Consider the following 25318-nt stretch of genomic DNA (forward strand, 5'->3'; position numbering starts at 1 on the left):
AAGTGTGTCACCAGCCTGCCATAAGGCATCTTTAAGCACAAAAAAAGGTCAAGAACCCCTGATTCTGGAACACCTCCGGAAAAGCTACAAATAAGGGGCGGTTACAATCGGTGGCCGCTGGGGCTGGAGATGGGCAGTCCTTGAGTGTGGTTAAGAGTTGCTTTTTATTACCTTTTAAGCTGTAATGGAGATTTCTAGGAGGTGGAAAAAAGTCTCATCTTGAATCCCCCCTCCTGCCTGCCGCACCCAGTGCCAAGCTGTGAAATCAGGGTCCCCAACCCACAGACTCCCCTAAACTGTGAGTTCACAAAGTCAAACATTTGGACCCTTGCCTCTGCCAGCATCCCCGCCCCACGGGCTCTGGACCCCGGAGCATATCCAGGCACAGGCCGTTCTGGAGTCCTCAGCGCTGGAAGGGCTCACCGAGGCTCACACAGGAAACATTCCCGCTCGCTCCCACCCAGGCCCCTTGCCCCAGTAGCTTCTGGAGTTGACGCATTAATAATAACAGCTGATTCTTATCCAGCCCCTGCTCTGGGCCAGGCCGTGTTCTCAGACACGAATGTGTCCCCCTGTTAATCCTCGCAGCTGCCTAAGGGGTCTGCACCATTGTGTCCATTTTACAGACGAGGAAACCGCGGCCAGGCAGGTGCAGCAGCGCGCTTAGGCACGTCGCTGGTAAGCCGCCTGTCATCCGTGGATTTTGATTTTGTGTTTCCAGGATGCCCCGGGGGAACCTCGGGAGGGGTCCCTGGGGCCGGCTTGGAAAGCGAGGAAGCCAGAGGCCGGGCGAGGAGGACGCCGGCGCGCGGGAAGGCACGGGGACTCCCCGACCGCACACCTGGCAACCCGGGGTCCGGGAGGTGGGGGCTGGTGTCCCTGTCCTGAGGGCCCTGCAGCTGCGGGTGGGGCGCCTGGGGCACAAAGCCCGGCCTTACCTGTCCTCGCGCTCACCTGGTGGCCGGCGTGGAGGCGACGGCGGCGGCGGACTGAGCCTTCCTGAGTCCCCCTTGCCGCGCCCCGCCCTCGGGGTGGCGGGCGGGTGGGCGTGGGGCGCCCGGGACCGGCCGGACCTGTGGGACCCGGGGCCCTGGCTGTCTGGGGAGCCCGTCACCCCGAGGCGCCCCGCTCTTCCGGGGTTGGGACTGCTGTGGGCGGCGGGAGCCTGGGCGCCCTTGAACTCATAAATACCGCGGCGGCGCCGGCGGCGGGAGACGCGTGCCGGGCAGCCGGCGCCCCAGAGGGTGAGCCCGGGTCGCGGAGGGCGGCCCCCGCCCCAGCTCCCGGCCTCGGGGCTCTCGGCAGGTCGGCGGGGAGCTGGAGCCGGCGGGGAAGGGATGGGCGGGGAGGCGGGGTGCAGGCGCGGGAGGGGGCGCGGAGAGGGGGCTGCAGGAGACGAGCCGCGGCGGGCAGGACGCGGGGCGGGCTGCGCGCAGGAAAGGGGGGGGTTGGCTTAGTGGGGGCGGGGGAGGCGGGGAGGGCGCCCCTCGGGGCAGGGCGGGGTGCTGGGACTGTGGGGATGGAGCGGGGCTGCGCGTGGAGAGAAGCGAGGGCCCTGCGGCGGGCGCGAAGGCGGGAATCTGGGGAACAGGGTCAAAGCCACCGGGTCACCGCGCCGGTCTGGGAGGCAACTTCCTCCGCGGCCACTCCCCCTCCACCCCCAAACCTCTTTCCTGGCCGAGTGACCTGTGGTTGGAGCTCGGGAGCCAGGGCGCCCCGGCTTGGGCTCCTGCGCACCCCCTCTTGTGCACATGACTCTGCCGGTCCTCAGTTTCCTCGCCCGTGAGGTGGGGGTGACGAGGGCGGCAGCGCCCGCCTGGCGGGGCCTGGAGAGGCTTCCCCGAGTTCGTCCACGTGAGGCTCAGGGAGGGTCTGGCGCCGCGGAGGGTGCTGAGTGCGGTCTTCTCCCTCAGCCTCTGGATATCCAGCACCCTACGGGAGCTTCCCATCGCCCTGCCGCCCTTCCCGGGACGTCGCCGGCCCCCTCCCTTCTCCATCCTCCCGGGCCCGCCAGCGGCCCCTGACCCCATCTGCTCTTCCCCAGACCCTTCCCACTCTTTGCCACGCCCCCCCACACCCCCCCTCCCCCCGCTCCAGCCCCCAGCCTCCCTACCATGCGCCCCCTCGGTCCCTGCGCGTGCTGCTGCTGCCTGCTCTTCTTCCTGGGAGTCCAGGGGGGCCCAGGCTCCCCCAGCGCCGCCCCTGAGCAAGTCCATCTGTCCTACCCAGGTGAGTGTCTGTGAACCCCTCCCCACACCCCCCAGAGAGAGCCAAGGGTGCTTCCTTGGTCGAGGAATCACACGTAGATTGCAGGGGGCCCTAGGCAGGTGGCCTGCCCTGCCCGAGCCTCAGTGGTCTGCCTCTGGTAAATGGGGATTACAGTGGGGCCTCTGGCTCTGCGAGAAATGATTATGGTGCCCAGTCTTAGAGTAAGTGCTCCCCACTGGGGTCTGCTTGGTCCTTGCCCGTTGTGTCACCGACTTATCTCTAGGACCTGACATATTTGCTCTCAGTATGCCCAAAATCAGTTGTGGAGGAAACCAGTGAGCAAATGGTTACAGCCTAGCCTTTCCACCATCTCTCCTCACTTCCTTCCACCAAGCATGCTTTTGGTGCTTGATCAAGAGGCAGTGGTGGAGGAGCATGGCCTCTGGACCCTCTGGACCCAAACTGCCTGAGTTTGAATCCCAGCTTTGCTATTTACCTCCTGCATGACCTTGGGCAAATGACTTAACGTCTCTGGCCTCTTTATCTGGACAATAGGCTAATATTAGCCTGATCTTACAGTGGTGTGGGGAGAATTAGGTGGCAGAACAGTGCTTGGCATGTGGCAGCAGTCTCAGGACCTCTGCTAAAAATATTGAGACCCTCAAAAAGCTTTTGTTTATGTGAGTTATATCTATCAATATTTGCAAATTAAACTAAAACATTAAAAAATATTCACTAAAAAGTCATTTTAAATTAGCATTAATAAACCCATTATGTATTCTTATATGTGATATTTTTAATGAAAAGCAACTATGACTTACAAAACAAAAGAAATTTTGTGAGACGTGTTGCCGTCAATTTCCATTTTAGCAAATCTCTTTCTTGGCTGGCTTAGGAGGAAACTGCTGGATTCTCTAATCTGCATCTGCATTGGTTTTGTTGTGATGATGAGGCTTAGGTGCTTTAGAAAATGTGTATGAAGAAAATTTCTCCATCGTTGAAATGGAGAAATATTTTAATAGCAGTTTCAGATAATTGTGGATATTCTTTGATACTACACTAAAACTTGACAAGCGGTAATTCCTCCTTCTTCTTTAAAAAATTATTTTGCCTTTTTATTCGGGAATAACTTTAGGCTTACAGAAGGGTTGTAGAGATAGTACAGGATTGCCATACTCCCTCACCCTGCTTGGCCTGATGCAAATCTCTTTTGGAACTTAGTGGTCAAAACTAAGAAATTAACCTGGATGTGAGGTTATTGGCCAAATGGCGACATAATTCCAACTCCACCCGTGCTTCCCCTGATACCTTTATTCTGGTCCGGGAGCCCAAGCAGGAGCCCATGTTGCGTTTAGTTACCCAGTGTCCAGTGTCCTCCCGGCTGCGACGGGCCCTCCGTCTTTCCCTGCCTTTCACGTCGCTGCTCCTTTTAGAGGTCATTTCTCGAAGGTTAGCTGCAATGTGGAATCCGAAAGCCCAGCCAGGAGCTGCTCTTGCCATTTGCCAGCCAACTGACCTCGGACAAGGCCCTTGGCCCAGAGGCCTCTGCAAAATGGAAAAGACAATAAAACCCACAGCAGCGGCTGCTGTGAAAGTCTGGTGCGATCACAGCTGTCCTTTGTTTGGCCTGGGCAACCACAATAGCAACTACACTCCTGCCAAGTGCTTTCTATGGGTAACTCTTTTAACCTCATATCCACCTCAAGCTGTAGGTGCTACCGTTAATCCTATTTTACAAAAGAGACAACGGAGGCCCCTTCAGGTGGAGAGACCTACCCCAGTCGCACAGCCAGGCAGAATTTGAACCCAGGTAGGCTGCCTCGGCATGCCGTGGCCTGTTTTCAACTTTTTAATTTTGTTCTAATTTTAGATTTAGCAGAAAAGTTGCTCAAATATTACAGAGAGTTCCTAATGCTAATGCTCTACCTATCCATGTGGCGTGATTAGTAAAGCCAGGACGTGAGCATGAGCACGTTACCGCCAACAGAACTACAGACCTCATTCGAATTTCACCACTTTTCCCACGGATATCCTTTTTCGGCTCCAGGAGCCAATCCTGGGTTCCCTAAGGCATTGAGTTAGCAATCCCTAATCTCCTTCAAACTGTCATTTTCTCAGTCTTTCATTGTCTTTCATGACCTTGACATTTTTGAAGAGTACTAATGAGTTGTTTTGTACAAGATCCCTCAGTTTGGGTTTGTCTGATGCTTTCTTGTAATTGTGTGTTTCGGACAAGACCTTCTCAGTCCGTTGTATCAGGGGGTTCACCATGTGGACAATGGATTTTTACTGTTCCTGGTGATGTTGAACTTGATCGCCCGGGTTAAGCTGTTGCCTGCTGGGTTTGTCCACAGTAAAGTCACTCTTCTTTCCTTTTAGTTAATAAATGTCTTGGGAGAGATTCCTTGAGACTATATAAATTCTGTTTCTCCTCAAACTTTCGTCCACTAATTTTAGCATCCCTTGTGGATCTCGTCTGCAACAGTTATTATTGGGGTGTTGGCCTCATTGTGATTTTCTAATTTTCGAATTTCATCTTTCCATATAGTTGAAGTTTTATTGTAAGGAAGTGCTGACCTTCCCCTTTCCATTTATCCATGTAATTAATTTTTATCTCAGTGGGGACTTATGGGTATTTATCTTATTCTATGGGTTAAAGTCTGGTACTACTGTTATTTAGTTTATTGCTCAAATTTACCCAGATTTGGTCTTTGGGAGCTCCTTCAGGGTGGCTCCTGTGTCTTTCGACAAGTCTCCATCATTTTTGAACCACTTCCTTACTTTCTGACACCACAATTTTTTCCCTGCCCCAGCCCTGCAATCAACCACTTCTCCAAGGATTTTTTATTCCCTTTATTAGAGAATAGATATTTAGAAGTGAAGATATGAGCACTAGGTGTGCTAATTGCTGCTAAGGTGTCATTGCTTCTAGGCCCCCTCGGCTATCAGAGCCAAGCCATCACCACGTGTATGATTGCCGACAGCCACAGACGCAAGTCTGTGTTTCCACAGCTATCCATATATTAAATACTGTGAACGCTCGCTGCTCCCTCTGGTTTCAATCCAACACCAAGGGTTTATTTTAGGCTTCCTCTTTTTTTATTTGTAACTGCTTTCCCAACACTGAGAAACCTGGCTCTCGTTTCTCCTTTGTCTGTTCAATGCTAGTAAAGCAGTTTCAGAATTGTTTATGCGTCTTCCTGCGAGAAACGCTTTCTGGCTAGTGACAGAATTTGTGTCCAGTCTTTTAATCTCTAGCCTCAGAGTCCCCAGGTGAGACACTCTTCCCCACAGCCCCCTTCAGTGTGGTTGTGGTATTCTTTTTTTTTTTAAGATTTATTTCTTTATTTCTGTCTCCCCTCCTCCTGTCCCCAGGTGTCTGCTCTCTGTGTCCATTCGCTGTGTGTTCTTCTGTGTCCGCTTGTATTCCTGTCAGCAGCACCAGGAATCTGTGTCTCATTTTGTTGTGTCGTCTTTCTGCATCAGCCCTCCGTGTATGCGGCCCCACTCCTGGACAGGCTGCGCTTTTTTCACACGGGGCAGCTCTCCTTATGGGGTGCACTCCTTGCTCCCCTACGCTGGGGGCACCCCTGCGTGGCACAGCACTCCTTGCACGCATCAGCACTGCACGTGGGCCAGCTCACCACACGGGTCAAGGAGGCCCTGGGTTTGAACCCTGGACCTCCCATGTGGTAGGCGGATGCTCTATCCATTGAGCCAAATCCACTTCCCATGGTATTCATTTTTAATAGAGGTATACCCACCTTTTAGTGTTTGTATTCCAATTTTGGGATTCCCTCACAACCTAGTTGAAATTTTTTCTTGTTGTTGCTAATTTCAATTTTTTAAAATATATTTTTTGTTTATTTTTCAAAGATACATAGATTACATAAAATGTTACATTAAAAATATAGAGAGGATTCCCATATGCCCCCCCCTCCACACCTCCCACCTTTCCCACATCAACAACTTTTTGTTGATGTATGGTATATTCATTGCAATTGATGAACACATTTTGGAGCATTGGCCACCCAGCATGGATTATAGTTTACATCGGAGTTTGTACTCTCTCCTACTCCATTCGGTAGGTTATGGCTGGATATATAATGTCCTGTATCTGTCTTTGCAGTGTCATTCAGAACAATTCCGAGTCCAGAAAATGCCCCCATATTACACCTCTTTTTCCCTCTCCCTACCTTCAGCAACTCCAGCGGTCACTGTCTCCATATCAATGATAAAATTTCTTCCGTTGCTCAAATCACAATAATTCTATAGTAGAATACCAGTAAGTCCACTCTAGTCCGTATTGTATCCCTCAGTCCTGAGGACTCTGGGATGGTGATGCCCACCCACGTCTAACTGGGAGGTGGCTTCAGCCCCTGTGGCCGATGCATGGGACTCTCTTGCTGCAGCTGTCGGCTCTCTCAGTCCCTTGGTGTGGTGGTGGTCCATCCTCACCGCCTTGGCAGTTGTCCTGGGAACCTGGTTGATTAATTGTTCGTTTGCTTTGGGGTACATGAGGGAAATGTGAAGGCTGACTGTGGTTCGACGCGTCAGACCTCTTCCCCCTTCCCTTTTACTCACCCTTTCTCAGCCCCCACCTCCCGTAAGTAATCTATCTCCTTAATGTCTGGTATGTCCTTCCCGTATGTCCATGAACAAGTGAGCAGACCCCTGTGTAGTTTCTTAAATCCCCTTACATGAAGGGCAGCTGATTATAGACACTCTTTTCCACTTTGCTTTTTTTTTTTTAATAACATGTCCTGGAAATCGCTCCTGATCCATTTTCCTCAGGCTTGTCATCATTCTTTTTCACAACGGCATAGCGGCCCACTGTGCGGCTGTAACACTCTTCTATGTCTGGGCGTTTAGATTGTTTCTGATATTTTACAGTTCCAAGTAATGCTGCAAAAATTACCTTGTGCAATATGAGACGCGCATATTTTCATATTGCTGGAGGAAGAATCCATGGTCTTAGAATCACATATCCCGCGTGGCATTTTCACAACCTTGATTTGGTTGCTCACATTGAAGAATTTGGAGATACCACTTAAAAACCTGGGATATAAAGTGACTGTGTAAAGATTTACTCTAGAAAAGTTGGCAGATTTGGCAGCTCTGGGCCTCTTGCTACACGACAGCTTCCAGCAGCGCTGAGCGAGAGCCACTGCTTTTAGACAGGGCAGGGGCTACCATTTGCCATACTCTCCGCAACTGCCTGCTGCCTTATAGCTGGCCCTTGTCCCTCTTTATATCACCCAGCTGACCTCCAGACTTCTGAGAGTGCGACCCCTAAATGTGTAAAGTATTTGCCACAAGATCTGCACACAGTAAATAGTGATATTTGTGATGATTTTGAGCACTCATATAACCCTCACTATGTACCAGACACCGTTTCAAGGGCTTTACTTACATTTATTCATTTAAGCCTCAGAGCAACCTTATGAGTTTGGTACTATGATTCCATTTTACAGATGAGGAACCTGAGGCTCAGAGAGGTGCAGTGACTTCCCCAAGGAAAGCACAGCTTGGAAATGGTTGCGCTGGGAAGGTGTGCCCTTAACTACTGAATGTTCAGGAACTCTTATAGTTTTTGCTCCTCACTCCCTCTCTTTTTTTTCCCTTTTAACATTAAAAAAAAATTTTTTTTTTATTTCTCTCCCATTCCGCCCCCCTCTGCTCCCCCAGTTGTCTGTTCTCTGAGTCTATTCGCTGTGTGTTCTTCTGTGACCGCCTCTATCCTTATCAGTGGCACGGGGAATCTGTGTTTCTTTTTGTTGTGTCATCTTGTGTCAGCTCTCTGTGTGTGCAGTGCCATTCCTGGGCAGGCTGCACTTGCTTTTGTGCTGGACGGCTCTCCTTACGGGGCGCATTCCTTGCACGTGGGGCTCCCCTACGCGGGGGACACCCCTGAGGGGGACATCCCTGCGTGGCACGGCACTCCTTGCGCGCATCAGCACTGCGTGTGGCCCAGCTCCTCGTTCCCGCTTCACACCCTGCCCGCCCCTGCCTCCCTGAAGGCCCCCGCTGTGCCTTTCTCCCCAGGCGAGCCCGGCTGCATGACCGTCACCTGGACCACGTGGGTCCCAGCCCGCTCCGAAGTGCAGTACGGGCTGCAGCCGTCGGGGCCCCTGCCCCTCAGGGCCCTGGGCAACGCCAGCCTCTTCGTGGATGGGGGTGTTCTACGAAGGAAGCTGTACATACACCGTGTCAGGCTGCGGGGGCTGCTGCCCGGTGTCCAGTATGGTGAGAGAGGGGTCCTGCGCAGAGGTGTTGAGGGGGGACAGGGAGAGGAGTGGGGCATGAACCAGAAGCCACCACCGGCAGGTGCCAAGGGCTGGGCTGCGACTCTTCTGCTCTTTCCAAGCCTGTTTTATGAGGCCCTGGGACGGACGTCAGAGGGACTTGGGGAGCTGGAGAGAGGTGGCCAGAAGGGGCATGGGTCGGCCCGTCCAACCCCTTCTCACGCCCACCAACTGAAGACGGGCGGGGGTTCAAGAAGGGCTCCGGCTGACCGTGACCGTCTCCCGTCTCCTCAGTTTACCGCTGCGGCAGTCCCCAGGGCTGGAGCCGTCGGTTCCGCTTCAGGTCCCTGAAGACGGGGTCCAACTGGAGCCCCCGCCTGGCTGTGTATGGGGACCTGGGAGCTGACAACCCGAAGGCCCTTCCCAGGCTGCGCAGGGACACCCAGCAGGGCATGTACGACGCTGTGCTCCATGTGGGTGAGGCATCGGCGAGGGTGCGCCTGGAGTGTGGGGGCCAGGGCCGCGGAGGGGGGGGGGGGCGGCATTGGCCGTGGCGACTGGTGACTGTGGCTAACCAGGCTGCCCAGGTGGCAGTCCCCCCTCCAGCAGGGCTGGGCACGTTGCCGTTTTCCTCTGTAGTATTATTAGAGATGAGGCGGGTTTGGAATTCACTGTGATGACTAGATAAGTTAACATGTGCCCAGCTCTTATGGCGTGGCCTGGCATGTCCTAAGCACTAAGTATGTGCTCGTCATTATCACCAACGTTGATGACGTTGTTCGAGGAGACAAGGAATGAGGGGAGATGGATATGGGGGCTGGTGGGGCTCCAAGCACAGACTCCGGGACCAGAGCCCCAGGGTTTGACTCCCGGATCATCCCAAACCAGCTCTGCGACCTTGGGCGGGCTCCTAACTGCCCTGGCCTCAGTTTCCCCATCTGAGATGGGGGCGATGATACCCTCCTCGTAGGGCGCATTGAAGACTCAGGTGCTCGCGTGCGAAGCAGCTGGAACCGGAGCCGGTGTCCAGGCGGCGCTAGATTAGTCTTACTGTTGTTTGGGGAGAGGACGGGATGGCGGGCGCAAGGGGAGGCCGACGTGGTTCTGAGGGGGTCTCGGGACCCGGGGCTCGGGCTGGGTTCTGGGAGCACGCGTGGGTGGGTGTGGGGCAGCGGGGTGGTCGAGGCCGGGGGCGCCCGGCCCCACGCCTGAGCGGCCTGGTTTCTCCGTCCGGGTCCCCTCTCTCTCCCCGCCCCCGCCCCTCCAGGAGACTTCGGCTATAACCTGGACCAGGACAACGCCCGCGTCGGGGACAGGTTCATGAGGCTCATCGAGCCCGTGGCCGCCAGCCTGCCGTACATGACGTGCCCCGGGAACCACGAAGAACGCTAGTGAGGCCCGGGGGCTGGGCGTGGGTGGGTCCAGAAAAGCGGAGGGTTCTCTGACAACTTCTTGGTGTCTACCCTTAGTCCCTCATACTGCAGCATCTCATCTGTGGTAGGGAGAAGAGAGGAGAAGCCACGGGCTGACTTGTTATCTCTTCCTCTGGGCCTGAGGGTGGGGAAATGGCAGGGGGCCGGGAGCTGGCTGCCAGTCCCTCACCCACCCTTGTACTTGCTTTTATCCAGTAATTTCTCTAACTACAAGGCTCGCTTCAGCATGCCGGGGAACACTGAAGGCCTGTGGTACAGGTAATCTGGGGCGCGGCGGAGCTGGCCTCCCTCCCCTGACGGATGGGAAATGTGGAGACCCACCTCTGACCCCTGCCCTTTGACCCCTCCAGCTGGGATCTGGGCCCAGCCCACATCATCTCCTTCTCCACTGAGGTATACTTCTTTCTGCATTACGGCCGCCACCTGGTAGAGAGACAGTTCCACTGGCTGGAGAGAGACCTGCAGGTACCCGGGTGGAGCCCCCTCTGTCCCTTGGCCCGCCTCCCTCCCCCACCCCCCCCTGCTCCTCACTCTAGGCCCTTCTCTCCAGGAAGCCAATAAGAATCGGGCGGCCCGGCCGTGGATCATTACCATGGGTCACCGGCCCATGTACTGTTCCAACGCCGATCTGGACGACTGCACGTGGCACGAAAGCAGGGTGAGGACCCCTCCCGGGGGTGGCGGGGGTGCTGAGAGCCAGGCGGGGACAGCCTGGGTCACCCCTCACCTCCTTGCTCATCCTGCCCAGGTCCGCAAAGGCCTCCTCGGCAAGCAATACGGGCTGGAGGATCTTTTCTACAAATACGGTGAGTGACCCTGGGACCCCCAGCCCCATGCCCTGCACCCTGGATTCGGGGGGCCTGACCTCCACCTGCTCTGTCTTAGGGGTCGATCTGCAGCTGTGGGCGCACGAGCACTCCTATGAACGGCTGTGGCCAATTTACAACTACCAGGTGAAGCACAGGGCAGGCTGACGGCCTGGGGCTTCCGGGGACATCTGGTTGACCCCTGGGCCTGACTTGGCATGACCTGTCCCCTCTGTCTCTTCCTCCAGGTGTTAAATGGCAGCAGGGCGATGCCCTACACCCACCCTCGAGGCCCCGTACATATCATCACAGGATCTGCCGTGAGCAGGGCGGGAAGGGTGCTCTTGACTTCTCTCCTCTGGCTATTTATCAAGGGCTGAGCTTATACCAGTGTGGGTGCCCCATGCTCCAGACATTGGCTGTCATCTAACCATAGAGGTTAGGTACTCCAGTAGCATGCCCATTGTACGGGTATGGGACAGAAGCCCAGAGGGGATAAAATACTTGCTCAAAGACTCGATGGACTAAGAAGCAGAGATGGGGGAGGGGGAGGCCAGGTCTTCTGGCTCTGGGAGCCTGGCTCAGTTGGACTCGCTTGCGCTTCCAACCAGCCCCATCCTTTTGTGACACTTCCTGATTTGCTGTCCCTGGCTTGCTTATTATTATCATTTTAACTGAACTACACACTTCATTCAGAGGAAGTCACCAGCTTTTTCAGTGATGTCCTTTTCTTGTTCTAGGAACCCATTTTCCATTTAGTTTTGGTATTTCCTTGTTCTCTTCCAATCTGTGAAAGTTCCTCAATCTTTATCTTTCATCCTTCATCCTTTTAAGAAAACACTGGTCAATTATTTCGAAGAATGTCCCTCGATTTGAATTTTTTTTTCAACATTTTATTTATTTTATTCTCCCCACCCCCTCATTTTGTACTTGATGTGTCTGTTCATCTTTGTTTTCTTTAGGAGGCACCAGGAACCTAACCCGGGTGTCTAACTCCAATGTAGAAAGGAGGTGCCTAATTGCTTAAGCCATCTATGTTCCTTGCTTTTGTTGTGTCTCTTGTTAAGGTTTTTCCTCTTGCATCTCTTGTTGCACCATCTTGTCAAATCAGCTCACTGAGCCTGCCTGTTGCACCAGCTTGCCGTCCTGCTCATCCTCTTTAGGATGCACCGGGAACCTCGCTTCCTGCTTTGTTGTGTCTCTCATTATGTTTTTCATCTTGTGTCTCTTGTTGTGTCATCTTGTTGTGTCTGCTTGCTGTGCCTGCCTGTCGTGTCAGCTCACTGTCTTCTTTAGGAAACACTGGGAACCAAACCACAGACCTCCCATGTGGTAGGCGGGAGCCCAGTCACTTGAGCCACATCCACTTCCCTCGATTTGAACTTGTCTGATGCTTTCTCAGGATGAGATTTGGGTCATGTGTTTTGGGGAAGAAAATCCCATAAGTGGTGTGTCCTCCCCAGTACTTCATATACTGATAATACCCTGTGACTGGAGACATTTATCTGGATCACCTGGGTAAGGAGGTGTCTGCTGGGTCCCTCTACTCTAAAGTTACTGTCGTTCCCTTTTTAATAAGTAAATATCTTGGGGGAGGTACTTTTTAGACTATGTGAATATCCTGTTTCTCCTCAAATTTTACCCCCTAATTTTAGAATTCATCGGTGGGTCTTGTCTACAACAGCGATCACTGTGGTGTTCTAATGGTGATTTTTAAAAAAATTTCCCTCAACCTTCCTACGTTTAGTAGTCGGAATCTTCCTATAAGGAAGAGTTGTCCCTTCTGCCCATTTATTTATCTTTCTGCTGTCTGTTTGTATCTGTGTGGGCTTATGGATAATTTATTTTTTTCTGTGGGACCTAAGCCAATATGACTGTGATTTATTTCATTGCTCAAAATGCTCCAGCTTTGACCACGGGGAGGTCTTCAGTTTGGCTCCCGTGCCCTCCCCAGAGGCCCCATCTTTCTGTGACCCTTCCTGACTTGCCATCCGTGGAGTGCTCCACGCTTGCCTTGCATTTCCCTGCCTCGTCTCGGAAGCAGCCACTTCTCGAAGCTGATTCTTAACAATTTATTGTCCAAGTAATAACCACTTGTGGGAAAAATTCAAACGGCCCTGGGGGCAGAAGGTGAAGAACAGGCGCCCACACTCCTCAGCCTCTTCTCCGCGGGTGGCGTTTTGACATGACGGCGGCGTGTGCACAGGAAGGCTCAGCTGGAGGGAGAGGCGCTCCCGGATCACCCGCTTCCAAATCTACGTAGATCCCGCTTCAGACCTTGAGGCTCTCAACCTCGGCTGCACATTACAATTCCCTGGGGAGCTTTCAGAACTCCCACGCCCGGGCCCCAACCCAGACCGAAAAACCAGGCCCTCTGCGGGTTGCCGCTGGGCACCTCGGGTAGCCATTAGGGAGCAGGAAATCGATGCCTTTCAGCACCAGATGGCTTCTCCTGCCTCTTCCCCACCAGGCAATCACTATTCTGACCTCGCTCGGCACAGATGAGGTTTTTTCTTTAAATTTTTATAATACAAAGAGTTTCCATATTCCCTTCACCAAGATTCCCCAAATGTGAATATTTAACCACATTTGTCTGGACCTTCTCTCTCTTTCTCTGTCACTCTCTCTCTCTATACACAACACGTATAATAGTACCTCTTCATGTCTACACACATGTATTTTATTTCATCTCTCTCTATTATATATATATACATGTCTCCATGTAAAGATTTCTCCATTTGTTTTATATACAAATGTATATTCTTCCTATATATTATATATATTATACCATTTATATGAACAAATTATATATGTCCATAGATAATATGAACTGCTTTAAGTATTTTATTATTTTCTGATTCAATAGAGAGTAGGTTGTAGACATGATGTCCTTTTACTCCTGAATACTTCTGTCTGTCCATCCTAAGAAAACAAGGGCATCCTCTTACATCTCTACAGCATAATCATCAAATTCAGTTGGTTCGCTCTGCTCATATACTTTTTTTTTTAAGATTTATTTATTTTTATTTATTTCTCTCCCCTTCCCCCCCCCAATTGTCTGCTTTCTGTGTCCATTCCACTGTGTGTTCTTCTGTGACTGCTTCTACCCTTATCAGAGGCACCAGAAATCTGTGTTTCTTTTCGTTGCGTCATCTTGTTGTGTCAGCTTACCCTGTGTGCGGCACCATTCTTGGGCAGGCTGCGCTTTCTTTCACGCTGGGCAGCTCTCCTTATGTGGCGCACTCCTTGCGCGTGGGGCTCCCCTACGTGGGGGACACCCCTGCGTGGCACAGCACTCCTTGCACGCATCAGCACTGTGCATGGGCCAGCTCCACACAGGTCAAGGAGGCCCGGGGTTTGAACCGCAGACCTCCCATGTGGTAGGCAGATGCCCTATCCACTGAGCCAAGTCCGCTTCCCATCTGCTCATATACTTTTACCTCATCTACAGACCTTATTCAGCCAATGGTCCCATTGGATTCCTTTAAATCAAAACAAAGAATGTTTCTTCTGTTCCCCATCTACTCTAAGATTGCATGCTGTGTTGAGGGTGTCGTGTCCCTTTAGCTTCCTTTAATTGGAAACCTTTCCCATTCTGACTTCACTTCCCATGATCTTGACCGTTTTGACAGGGACAGAAAAGCTGTTTTGCAGAATGTGGTTTGGTCCTGTGGGTTTGTCTGTGCGCATGATGGGACTGTGGTTTTGTGTTTTGGGTGGGAAGGCACGAGAGCAATGCTGTGTTCTTCTCTTGTACTCTCCCAAGCATCCCAGGTTATCTCCTGAACCTCTTTGAGCTCAGTTTTCCCACCTGTTCACGTGGAATCTGTCTGCTCCATTCCTGATGACGTTCGCTGTGACCCCTTGGCCACGGCCTGCCAGGCTTCTCCACCATAAAGTTCTTCTTTTTCCAAACAACAAGTGTCTTGCGGGAGACACTTCGGAACGATGTAAATTTCCTGTTATTTCTCAGACTTCCGCCTGCTAGTTTGGCCATCCAGCGCTGATGCTGGCCTCAGTCAGTCACGGGAGGAAGGCTGAAAGGTGGCGACTCTTTCTGGCTGCATCATCGCCTCGGCCCTCACTGCCTGGCTTTCTACAGCAAAGATGACCACTCCCTCTCCCCGCAGGCACAGATGGTTTTAAAAGGCTTCCCTTGAAGGGCGTCTGGGCAGCCAGGCCGAGACCCACCAGTGTCTTTTATTCGCAACTTGCCTCTCCCCTTAAAGACACGCCTCAGCCGTCTTTCCGTGTTGTCCTCTTTGGCGATGGCTGTGCTGGGATTTACTCAGCTGACCCCCACCGATGGGCACTGGGTGGCTTCCGGTTCAGGGCTTCTGTAGAAACTGCTGGGCGGAACAGTCTTGTGCAGTGTGTACACTTTTCCAGAAGTCAGAGACCCCGGGCAAGGGAAGCCTGGCCGGGTCAAAAGCTCAACGTGACCGTTTCTGAGACCAGGTCCTCACCGGCTTTGTCTTCCATGGGCGGGAGGGCAGGGGCCAGGGCACTGACCGCAGGTCCCGTCCACCTCCCCAGCCCCGGGTCTGACTCGTTCTCCCTGGCAGGGCTGCGAGGAGCGTCTGACCCCATTCACCCTCTTCCCGCGGCCCTGGAGCGCCCTGCGCGTGAGGGAGTATGGGTACACGCGGCTGCACGTCCTCAACGGCACCCACGTCCACATCCAGCAGGTGTCCGACGACCAGGTCAGTGAGGGGCGGGCCCGGCCCTGCCTGTTCTGAGTGCTCCAAAGTGTGGACTCAGGACTCAGCCAACCTGGGTTCAAATCCTGCCTCTGCTACTTACCAGCTGGATAACTTTGAGCAACATATTTAACCTCTTTGAGCCTCAGTGTTTCTCTCTGTAAAATGAGAAAAATAGTTTCTATCTCACCAGATGACATAGGGACTTTATGACTTTTTACATACAAAGTGCTTAGAATGATATCTGGAACATGGTAAATTCTGCAGGTGTTTATCTTTGCAAGGAGGGGGAAGGAAAAGGCGGGTGGTGGGAGGCAGGTAAAGGGGAAATAATATGATGTGTGTGTAGGAAGGGTGGCTCAGGGTTAGATGGGCTTATAATAATGCCTAACCTTTATTTTTGCCACTGTAATTTGAAAATAATGGTAACAATGAGGATTCACTGAGCACCTGCTGTAGTCCAGGCACTGGACTGGACGATTTATATTTACCAACACTTCGACAACTCCACAAGGGCAGGTTTTCTTTCCTTTTTACAGATGAGGGAAGTGAGGCTCAGAGGGGAAATAACTTTCCCAGGGTCACAAGCTAGAGGGTGCTGGGAACTGCCCAAAGACCATGTTCTTTTCGTCACCAATAACGACCATTTACTGAGCAGCACATGTGCTGGCCACCCACATTTGCATGCATTATCCCTTTCGGTTCTCGTGATGTCCCTGAGATGTTGTCCTCTGCACTTTCTAGAAGATGGAAGTTAGGCCCAGAGAGTCGGATCACGTGCTTAAGGCTGCACTGGGTTTGTGCTCTAGTGATAACAGCCTGTGCGTTTACCATCCTTGCCGTGTGGCAGGCTCCATTTTAAGCCCCACAATGTCTATGAGGTAGGTACTATTACTAACAACCCCATTTCTCAGATGAGGAAAACTGAGGCTCAACTTGCCCAAGGTCACATGGCCTATCAGCGGCGGAGCTGGCGTTTGAACCCCCGGCTACCTGGTCCCAGAGCCTGGGCTTTCAGCCCTGACTGCCTCCCCTCCTTGTGACCCTCACAGGATGGGAAGATTGTGGATGACATCTGGATGGTGAGACCCCTGCGGAACCGAGCCATGTACCTCTAGGGATGGGGGCAGCGCTCATCAGGACCCCCGCACCTTGCCGGCTTGACTGCTGCCACCAGACACTGCCCAGGCCCGGCCGGGGGCTGTCAGGGCGGGCCGCATCTCCCCTGTCTTCCGGGGCCCCGTGTCGGGTGGTCGCAGCTCGGAGGCTGCCGGGGGCCGCTCACCCCTCCAGGAGAGGTGGGAGTCCTGGCTGCCCGTGGAGGGACACAGAGTGAAGCGGGAAGGCTCAGGCAGTGCCGCTCCGCCCTCCGGCATAGCCCTGACTGCCGCGGCCCCGGGAATAAAGCGGCGTGTGGCTGTGGCTCCGCAGACTCCGCATTTCTGCTGGGGATGCCCCCGGGGCGGCCTCCTCGTCTGCCCACCGCCGAGGGGCATCGGGCGGGCCCGGAGCCAGGCAGGGGGCACAGCCGTCGTGCCGCCACGCACCAGCAGGTGGCGCCGTGGCTTTCTCCTCCTGGCCCCGCTGGCAGAGCCAACCGGAGGCCTGGTTGGTTTTTGATTTGCCCAAGGAGTGCTAACTAATCCCTCGCTGTTCCTCAGTTTCCCGGTCTGGCACTGTCTTACTTATCCGGGAAGGGGAAAAGTGGGGCAGCTGACAAGCCTCATGGGGTCACAGACCTGCTGTTTTCCTCCCTTCCTTTTCTCCTTCTCCTTCCCTTCTTCTTTTCATTCATTCCATTATTTATTGAGCATCTACCGTGTGCCAGCGCCTGTTCTTGGCACTGGGTAGACAGCAGTGAACAGAGGTCTCAGCCCTCGTGAAGCTGGCAGCAAACAAGATAAAGACGTGAAAACAATAATGAGCAAAATAGTGTTAAAGGCTGAGGAAAGGCAAGGGTGGGCATGGAGATGGGGAGCAGTTGCCGTTTTCACTGGGATGGTCAGGGAGACCTCACCGAGAGGGTGACATTTCAGCCGAAGGAGGGAGAGAAGACGGGAGCCGTGTGGGCGGACATCTGGAGTAAAGCAGTGCAAGCAGCACTACCAGCCAGTGCAAAGGCCCTGGGGCAGCAGCGTGCCCGCTCTGTCTCACTGTGGCTAGAGCAGGGAGAGCGACGGGGAGAGCAGAAATGAGTGCAGGGAAGTGATGGGGGTAGGGTAGAGGGCAGGTCGGGCAGGACCTCATGGCCCTCGAAGAGGACTTTGTCTTTTACCCTGAATGACATGGAGGTACCGAGGGCTCTGAGAAGAGGAGGCCCGCGCCTGACCGCAGTAGTCCTGGCCGAGGCTGGGCTCTGGCCCCAGAGGGCTTTGCTCAGGGACCGCACCTCTGCTCCCCCACCGTGCCAAGCCGCGTCTGCCTCCTCGCAGCTCGTTCCCACCCACCCCTGTGGGCTCCAGGCACTCCAGCCCGGGCGGTTTCTCAGCAGCCCAGGAAGAGTCTCTCCTCACCGTAGGGCCTCGCGTGGCTGTTTGCCCTGCCCCGAGTGCTCTCCCAGCTCAAGCCGGGGCTCCATCTTCTGAGCCTCTCGTCCCTGCCCCCAAGGCCCCTCCTCAGAGCTCATCCCTGACGACCCTCGCTGGAATAGCCTCATTCGCTCTTGTTTTACTTCAGTAGCTCTAGGCTAGTACACTTCTCTTATTAATTTATTAGCATGTCCCTTGTCTGTCCCCCCCAGTGGACTGGGGGTCTGTGAGGGTGGTGATCAGGGCCATGTGCCTTCCTGCGAAGATCAGCTCCTCCACGACGCCCTCCCAGATCCCTTTTCAGGCAGGGTTGGGGCCCCGGGCTCTTCCCTCCATGCTCCCCTGCCCACTCTGGGCTGTCGCCGTCTGAGGATGGGTCTGTCACCACTGGGCGCCCGCCCCAGAAGGGTGGGGCCCAGGGCTGCACCGCAGCTTTGCCCAGTGCGAAGTAGATGCTTAATAAATATTTGTTGCCTTAAAGAAGGCCGCCACGTGCCAGGCTCCAGCTGGGCAACGCCAAGGACAAGCGTGATTCAGCCCCAGTCATGCTCCCCGGTTGCTCACCGGCAGGCAGGGAAACACAGTTACCCAACACAGGTGGCGAGCAATGAGGAAATGCCACCGAGGGACCGACCAAGGCCGTGAAGTCACAGCGGAAAAGTCACTGCATGCTGTGGCCAAGGACCTGAGGGGGGGTGCCCCATGTGGGCACGTGCTGAACATGCCAGGGGGTGGGGTCCACGGAGAACCGAAGCCTGGCTCTGGAACCAGACAGAAACTGTTCAAATCCCAGCTCTGCCACTTACTGCGTGACTGTCACCAGCCTCTCTGAACCTCTGTTTCTTCATCTGTAACCTAAGGATGTTAATACTTGGTGGGGTTGCCCTAGGGATTAAATGAGCCTGAAAGTCATGGTACTGTTCCTTGACTCCTTTTTCTCATGCTTCCTCATCCAATTAGGTAGTGAGTCCTGTTGGCTGTGCCTTTAAGATCAATCTCGAATCTGTTTATTTCTTGTGCCTCCAAGGACCCAGGTCCAGTCCCCATCATTTCCTGCCTCCTCTCTGGTCTCCTTGCTCCCAAACTGCCCTCACAGTCCATCTCACACAAAATAAAAGTTGAGGTCTTCCCTGAGGCCACAGGCCCCCACCCAGTTACAATCTGTGTGCCTCACTTCCCTGCTCCAGCCACGGTAGCCTCCTCAAACACAGTAGCTTACCCCCCTGCATTTGCACTGTCTGTTCCCTCTGCCTGGGATGCTGTTCCCCCCAATGTCCCCATGGCTCCCTTCCTCTCCTCCCTTGCTCAAAGTCACCTCAGTAAGGCCTTTCCTGACCCCCACCCTTCACCTTCACCTCCTCCCCACACACACAACTCCCATCCCCCTTCCCTGCTTTATTTTTTTTTTCAGGGCACTTTGACCATGTGACCTCCCATACAAATACATGTTTAATTATTTATCCTTTGTCTCCACCAGAAAGTGAATTCCATGGGCTCGGGGGTTTCTACCCATTCTGTTCACCCGTATAGTCCTAGTACCTGGTATGTAGTAAGTGCGCAATAAACATTAGCTGAAGGAATGGTAAATACAGGTAAAATGCCTAGCCCAGCACCTGCCCCAGAGGAGCATTACAAACGGGTGGAATGATGGTGATTTAGGGGAACCAGATAAAGGCCCAGCGCTGGGAATTCCTACTGCAGGGTGCCCTGGAGACGGGCAGGCACAGCAGAAGTTCAACAGCTGTCACGTGACATGCAACAGGCATGGGGAGCTAGAGGCTGCAGAGCCGGTGACCCTGAGGCTTCTGGGAGGCAAAGCTGAGCGAGGCCCTTGCGGGCTACACAGATGCCCCCCTGGCAGGCTGGGGTGTGTGCTCCCAGGAAGGGCAGCAGGCCGAGGGGCAGCTCGCGGATGCTGGGGGTCTGAAGTAGCCTGCCTCAACTGCATGTCTGTGGAGAGACAAGACGCGGGATGCTTATGGGTCTCAGGATCCATTCATTTAACAATACTTATTTACGAAAGTCCTCTGTTGCTCAAAGCAGTCAGGACTGGATTCTGTTGATTCTGACTAGGAACCATGAAACATCTACACCAACCCAAGTGCTGGAGACGTTGCGATGGCTAAGACGGCGTTTCTGCCCTCCTGAGGCTTCAAGTCTGCTGGGGGAGGCAGAAAAGAAGCCACAAAGTCATCGGCTAAGCCGTACCGAGATACTGTCGTATGAGAACTTCAGGTGGTCACCAATGCTATGAAGAAAACACGCTGGAATAACATTGTGGGGTGGCAAAGGGGGTCCACTTTGGGGGGGGTGCTCAGGAAAGGCCTCTGGGAGAGGTGACATTTGAGCCAAGGAAAAGAAGTCAGTGAAAGCAAAGACCTAGAAGAGTGACCCAGGCCGAGGACACAGCAGGTGCAAAGGCCATGAGGCAGGCTGGAGCTTCTGCACTTGAGGAGCAGCCGTGAAGCCAGAGTGGCTGTCGTGGTGTGAACGGGGCTGCCAGATAACACGAGCCCAGTTAGGCTCGAACTTTAACTGAACAGCAAATAAGTTTGGCTATAAGTATGTCCCAAATATTGCATGGGATATACTTATGCTTTAAAAAAATCGGTAAATGTTTGTCTGAAGTTGGATTTTAACTAAGAGTCCTGTACCTTTATTTGTTACATCTGGCAACCCTAGGAATAAGCAAGGGGACATGGGGTCCCAGGAGAGGAGGGAAATCAGACTAGAATACCTGGAAAGGGCAAAAAGTTGAACAAGGAAGATACCAGTTCCCCTCCGGTCCTCCAGTGCCCAAGGAGGCAGGATGCTCTCGGGATTCTGGGGGACGGGGTGTCTGTGAATGGGACTTTTCCTCCCTGGGCAGGAGCGCGGCCTCCCAGCCCCTGCCCTCCTGCCAAGGCCTCCCTCCAGATCTTTGCTATTTCTTTGCAGCAAATTTCAAAATTGATAATATGTTCATTTCAAATGAGAAAACAGCACACTTGCTGTTCAAATAAATAAATAAAACAATGCAAAAGAGAATAAACCAGAACTGAAAATGTCCCTGCTGCCCCTTCCTGCGTTTGCACTGATTGTTAAAACTGCTTCTCACTTTTAATGTCTTAATATGTCTCCTCCCAACCCCCGTTTTTGTTTTTTTTCCAAAAAACTCTCACATGATACAGATGAGTGTGCAAACTGTTGTCCTTTCCTGTTTAAATTTAAAAGGGCATAAAAATCATTTCTCTGCTGCGATTTTTTTTAATCACTAAAAGTAAACCTGATATTTTAAAACACTTTTAGGTTTACAGAAAAATTGGGAAGATAGTACAGAGTTCCCATAAACCCCCTGCACATGGCTTCTTCTGTCTTAACATCTCAAATTAGTGTGGTATAATTGCTACAACTGATGAACCAATATTGATACATGATTTTTTTTTCTTTTTTTTCTTTTTTTTGATACATGATTAACGAAAGTCTGCACTTTATTCTACTGCATTTGAAAAACCACTTCAATATAAGTCCAGTAAGATATAATTTAATACAATTTTTTTTTAGATTTATTTATTTCTCTCCCCTCCCCATCTGTTGTCTGCTCCCTGTGTCCATTCGCTGTGTGTTCTTCTGTGTCTGCTTGCATTCTCGGTGGCACCGGGAAACTGTCTCTTTTTTGTTGCATCATCTTGCTGCGCCAGCTCTCCATGAGTGCGGCACCACTCCTGGAAGGGCTGCACTTTTTTTGCATGTGGGGTGGCTCTCCTTGCGGGGTGCACTCCTTGTGCAAGGGGCACCCCTGCATGGCATGGCTCTCCTTGCATGCAGCAGCACTGCAGATGGGCCAGCTCACCACACGGGTCAGGAGGCCCTGGGTATCAAACCCTGGACCCTCCATATGGTATGGCAGACGCTCTATCAGTGAGCCACATCCACTTCCCTAATTTAATACAATTAACTGCACCCCTTAAAGGGCGTATTTGATGAGTTTTGACAGATAAGTGTGAAACCACCATCCCACCATCGACCCCCTCTCCCTCCTGCCTCCACCACCCACCACTTGCCCTCTCTCCGTTATCAGGACATTTCCATCCTCAGAAAAGTTCCCTCCTGTCTCTTTGCAGTGAATCCTACCCTTTGTCCCCAGGCCCGGGGAAACACTAATCTGTTCTCTGTCACCATAGATTAGATTTCCTTTTTCTAGAATGACATGAATGGAATTGTACCTATGTAACCTTTGAGACTGACTTATTTCACCCAGCCCAGTACATCTGTGATTCACACATGTTGTTGGGCTTTATCAGCAATTCCTTCCTTTTTATTTATTCCATAGCCTGGATGTACCTCGATGTGTTTATCCAGCCACCCGTTAATGGACATTTGGGGTCATTTTTGAGTTTCTGGAAATTTTGAATTACGGCTGCTATGGCCTTTCCCGTATAAGTCATTGTGTGAATATACGTTTTCATTTCTCTTGAGTAAATACCCAGGAATGGGATTGCCAGGTCCTGCATCTTCCCTCATTCATTTTATGGCTGTGTAGATGTGTTCCATGGCACAGGATGTTTTTCCCTCGCTCTGCCTGTCACCTTAATTTTGTTTGTTTGTTTGTTTAGGTACCCAGGCCAGGGATTGACTGAATTTGAGCAGTCTTTAAGAGCATCAGCTTTGAAGTCAGACTTCCTGGTTCAAGTCCCAACAGAGTTGCTTACAAGTAGTGGAACTTTATGTCATTTCCCACCCAATTCCCAAGCCTCAGTTTCTTCATCTGTAAAATGGGACCAAGGATCCCATTTTATAGAAATGTAGTGAGGATTAGATAAGATCATGTTGGGAAAGTGTTTAGAGAGGGCCCGGCATAGGGAGCAGTGGAAAAAATTGGAAGCAACTTAAGTGTTCAACAATCGGGGATTTGTTAAGGAAATTATGATACCTCAGTAATTAAAAATATAGCATTTACTAATGATGAATATTCTCCTATATACACCTTTATCTATGTCTTTCTTTTTCTTTAAGATCCATCCCTAGAAGTGGAATTGCTATATCAAAGGATAGTCAATTGTTAAATTTCCTGATCACAGTCCTTCAAGTGGGTTATGAGAGTGGCTTTTATCTTATAGTCTCGTCAGCACTGATTATAATACTTAAAACATATTTTTCCAAAAGGCCAGGGAAATAAAATTTTCAGTTTAATATCCATTTCATTATTTTCTTGTTTGCCAATTCCATTTTTTCTTATTCATTATTCACTTGTATTTTTTTCTTCTTGTTCATGTCCTCTGTCTATTTGCCTGTAATATGGTCATCTTTCTTAATGATTTGTAAATGTTCTTTACATATGAAGGACAGAACACTTGGCTTGTCATACATATATTGTAACTTGCTGTTTCCCTTGATCTCCTGAAGTTTATAATTTTTACATGGCCAAATCTGCCTCTAACCTTCCCTTCCTTCCTGTTTCCATCTTTTTCCCTACAGGACTAAATTTCCTTTTTCAGAGCCTTGAAGCAGCAGGACCTGATTGCCAAACCTGAAAAAGCTCTTGGGACAGGGTCTATTACTGGCTTGTTGCAAGTTTCTGACCTCTGACTGGGATCCCTAATAAAGTTATTACAAGGCGCTTCCCCAGACATGGGCTCTAGAGCCGACTGCCTCTGCAACCCCCGCCCTGAGGCAAAGATTGCACGGTGCCCTCCCTCCATCCCTGAGCTGGATAAGGTGCTGTCATCTCAGCTACTGGTCTTGATTTTTTGTTTTAAAAAGAGAGATTCTGTGAGGTATAAAGATTTCAAAAGAACACAAAAACAAGAATGTTTAGTGCTGGTTAATGCTGGCAAGGATACTTTAAAGGGCACCTTCTCTGCGAACAATGGTGGGAGTGTGACTCGGTCCCCTGTAGCGCGAACTGCAATGTGTGGTCCAGGCCGTAGGGGGGCAGCAGAGGGCAGTCAGCAGGAGCCGAAAGTCAAAACTGGGTTTGAGCCCCAGCTTTGCGCTGTTAGTGCGCGCGACTTCGAGCAAGTGTAGTTACTTCTCTCAGCCTCAGTTTCCTCTTCTGTAAAACAGGAATAATCATAACCCCCATTGTTATTATACAACTTGACACCATGTCGGGAGCACAGAAATGCTTGAAACATGGGGATTGTAACTCTTATTAAATCTTTTTTATTTTATTTTTAAAATATCTTTATTTATCGCCCCCCCCCCCCCTTGTTTGCACTCACTGTCCGCCCTCTGTGTGTTCTTTCCATGTCTGCTTGTCTTTTTTCTTCTCTTTTTTCTCTTTAGGAGGCACTGGGAACGGACCCTGGGATTTCTGGTGTGGGAGAGAAGCACTCAGTTGCATGAGCCATCTCCACTCCCTGGTCTGCTGCGTCTTTTACTGTCTTTCCTCTGCATCTCCCTTTGTTGCATCATCTTGCTGCTCCAGTCTGTATGGCGCAGACCAGCTTGCCTTCACCAGGAGCCCTGGGAATCGAACCTGGGGCCTCCCATATGGTAGACGGGAGCCCAATCACTTGAGTCACATCCGCTTCCCTCTTATTAAATCTTAATATACATTCCATTTTCAGCATTTCTGTGAGGTATAAAGATTTCAAAAGAACACAAAATTCCCAGCATTTCCATTTCTGGTAATCTGCTCAAAGGAAATAATTAGAGATGTGCACAAATATTTGGCTGCATGGATTTATTTGGGGGAAATTTTTATAATAGCAAAATATTTATGACAGCTTAGATGTTCAACAAGCAAGAGTAATAAAACAAATTAGAGTTAATTGACGAACAGCATCTACTACAGCCATTAAAACAAAAGTTCTTGAAGAATATTTAAGGTTATGGAAAAAGATCCTGGTGATATTTACAACATTGCTTTTAAAAGACACAAAACTCTTTATAAATATATGATTCTGATTCTGTTCAATAAAAAACAAACAAACCTGATCAAGGTGAAGAAGAAAATGATCATTTATTGCTTTTCCAGACGTTTATTAAATGACTAAATGCCTGCTATGGGCTAGGTGCTGCTGGGACAGAGGGACCCATGGGACACCTAAGACTATCTCTGAGGAGGTGGGATGAAGATTCATCCAGCCATTCACAAAACAAAGGTTAATTGAGCATCTACCTTAGCAGTAATGTCAGGACAGTGTTCTCAGCACTGGGGATGCATGCAGCAGTGGAAAAATCCTCTCATGGAGCTGACTTTCCACTAGGGAAGACAACGAATGAACAATAAATATGATTAGCTAATTATCTAGTATGTTATGCCATCAGAGCAACCGAAGGCAAATGTTTGCCATTATAGACAGGGCATCAGGGATAGATGGTCTCGCTGAGAAGAGAGAATCCCTGAAGGAGGTGAAGGAGGGAGCCGTGGGGATACCTGGGGAAGAGCAAGGTCCAGGCAGAGGGAACAGC

The 25318-nt window shown here is 51.4% G+C and overlaps 1 protein-coding gene across 1 annotated transcript; it reads left to right on the forward strand.

Moving 5' to 3' along the window:
- The first annotated feature begins 1513 nt into the window (after positions 1-1513).
- Positions 1514-18832, forward strand: ACP7 (acid phosphatase 7, tartrate resistant (putative)). Its single transcript, XM_004481444.4, has 12 exons — positions 1514-2229; positions 8254-8454; positions 8748-8930; positions 9721-9844; positions 10082-10144; positions 10237-10351; positions 10437-10544; positions 10635-10692; positions 10772-10839; positions 10941-11012; positions 15258-15395; positions 16445-18832. The coding sequence occupies exons 1-12, from the start codon at positions 2115-2117 to the stop codon at positions 16508-16510; spliced, it is 1311 nt and encodes a 436-aa protein (XP_004481501.1). The 5' UTR covers positions 1514-2114; the 3' UTR covers positions 16511-18832.
- Positions 18833-25318: the final 6486 nt, after the last annotated feature.

The sequence above is a fragment of the Dasypus novemcinctus genome, chromosome 18 (genome assembly GCF_030445035.2).
Source record: "Dasypus novemcinctus isolate mDasNov1 chromosome 18, mDasNov1.1.hap2, whole genome shotgun sequence".
Taxonomy (NCBI): Eukaryota; Metazoa; Chordata; class Mammalia; order Cingulata; family Dasypodidae; genus Dasypus; species Dasypus novemcinctus.

Excerpts from the sequence above, each read along its gene's own strand:
- ACP7 (XM_004481444.4), top strand. The coding sequence starts at position 2,115 with ATGCGCCCCCTCGGTCCCTGCGCGTGCTGCTGCTGCCTGCTCTTCTTC. Across the intron at positions 2,230-8,253 it reads AGTCCATCTGTCCTACCCAG|GCGAGCCCGGCTGCATGACC; the intron begins GTGAGTGTCTGT and ends CTTTCTCCCCAG. Across the intron at positions 10,545-10,634 it reads GCACGTGGCACGAAAGCAGG|GTCCGCAAAGGCCTCCTCGG; the intron begins GTGAGGACCCCT and ends CATCCTGCCCAG.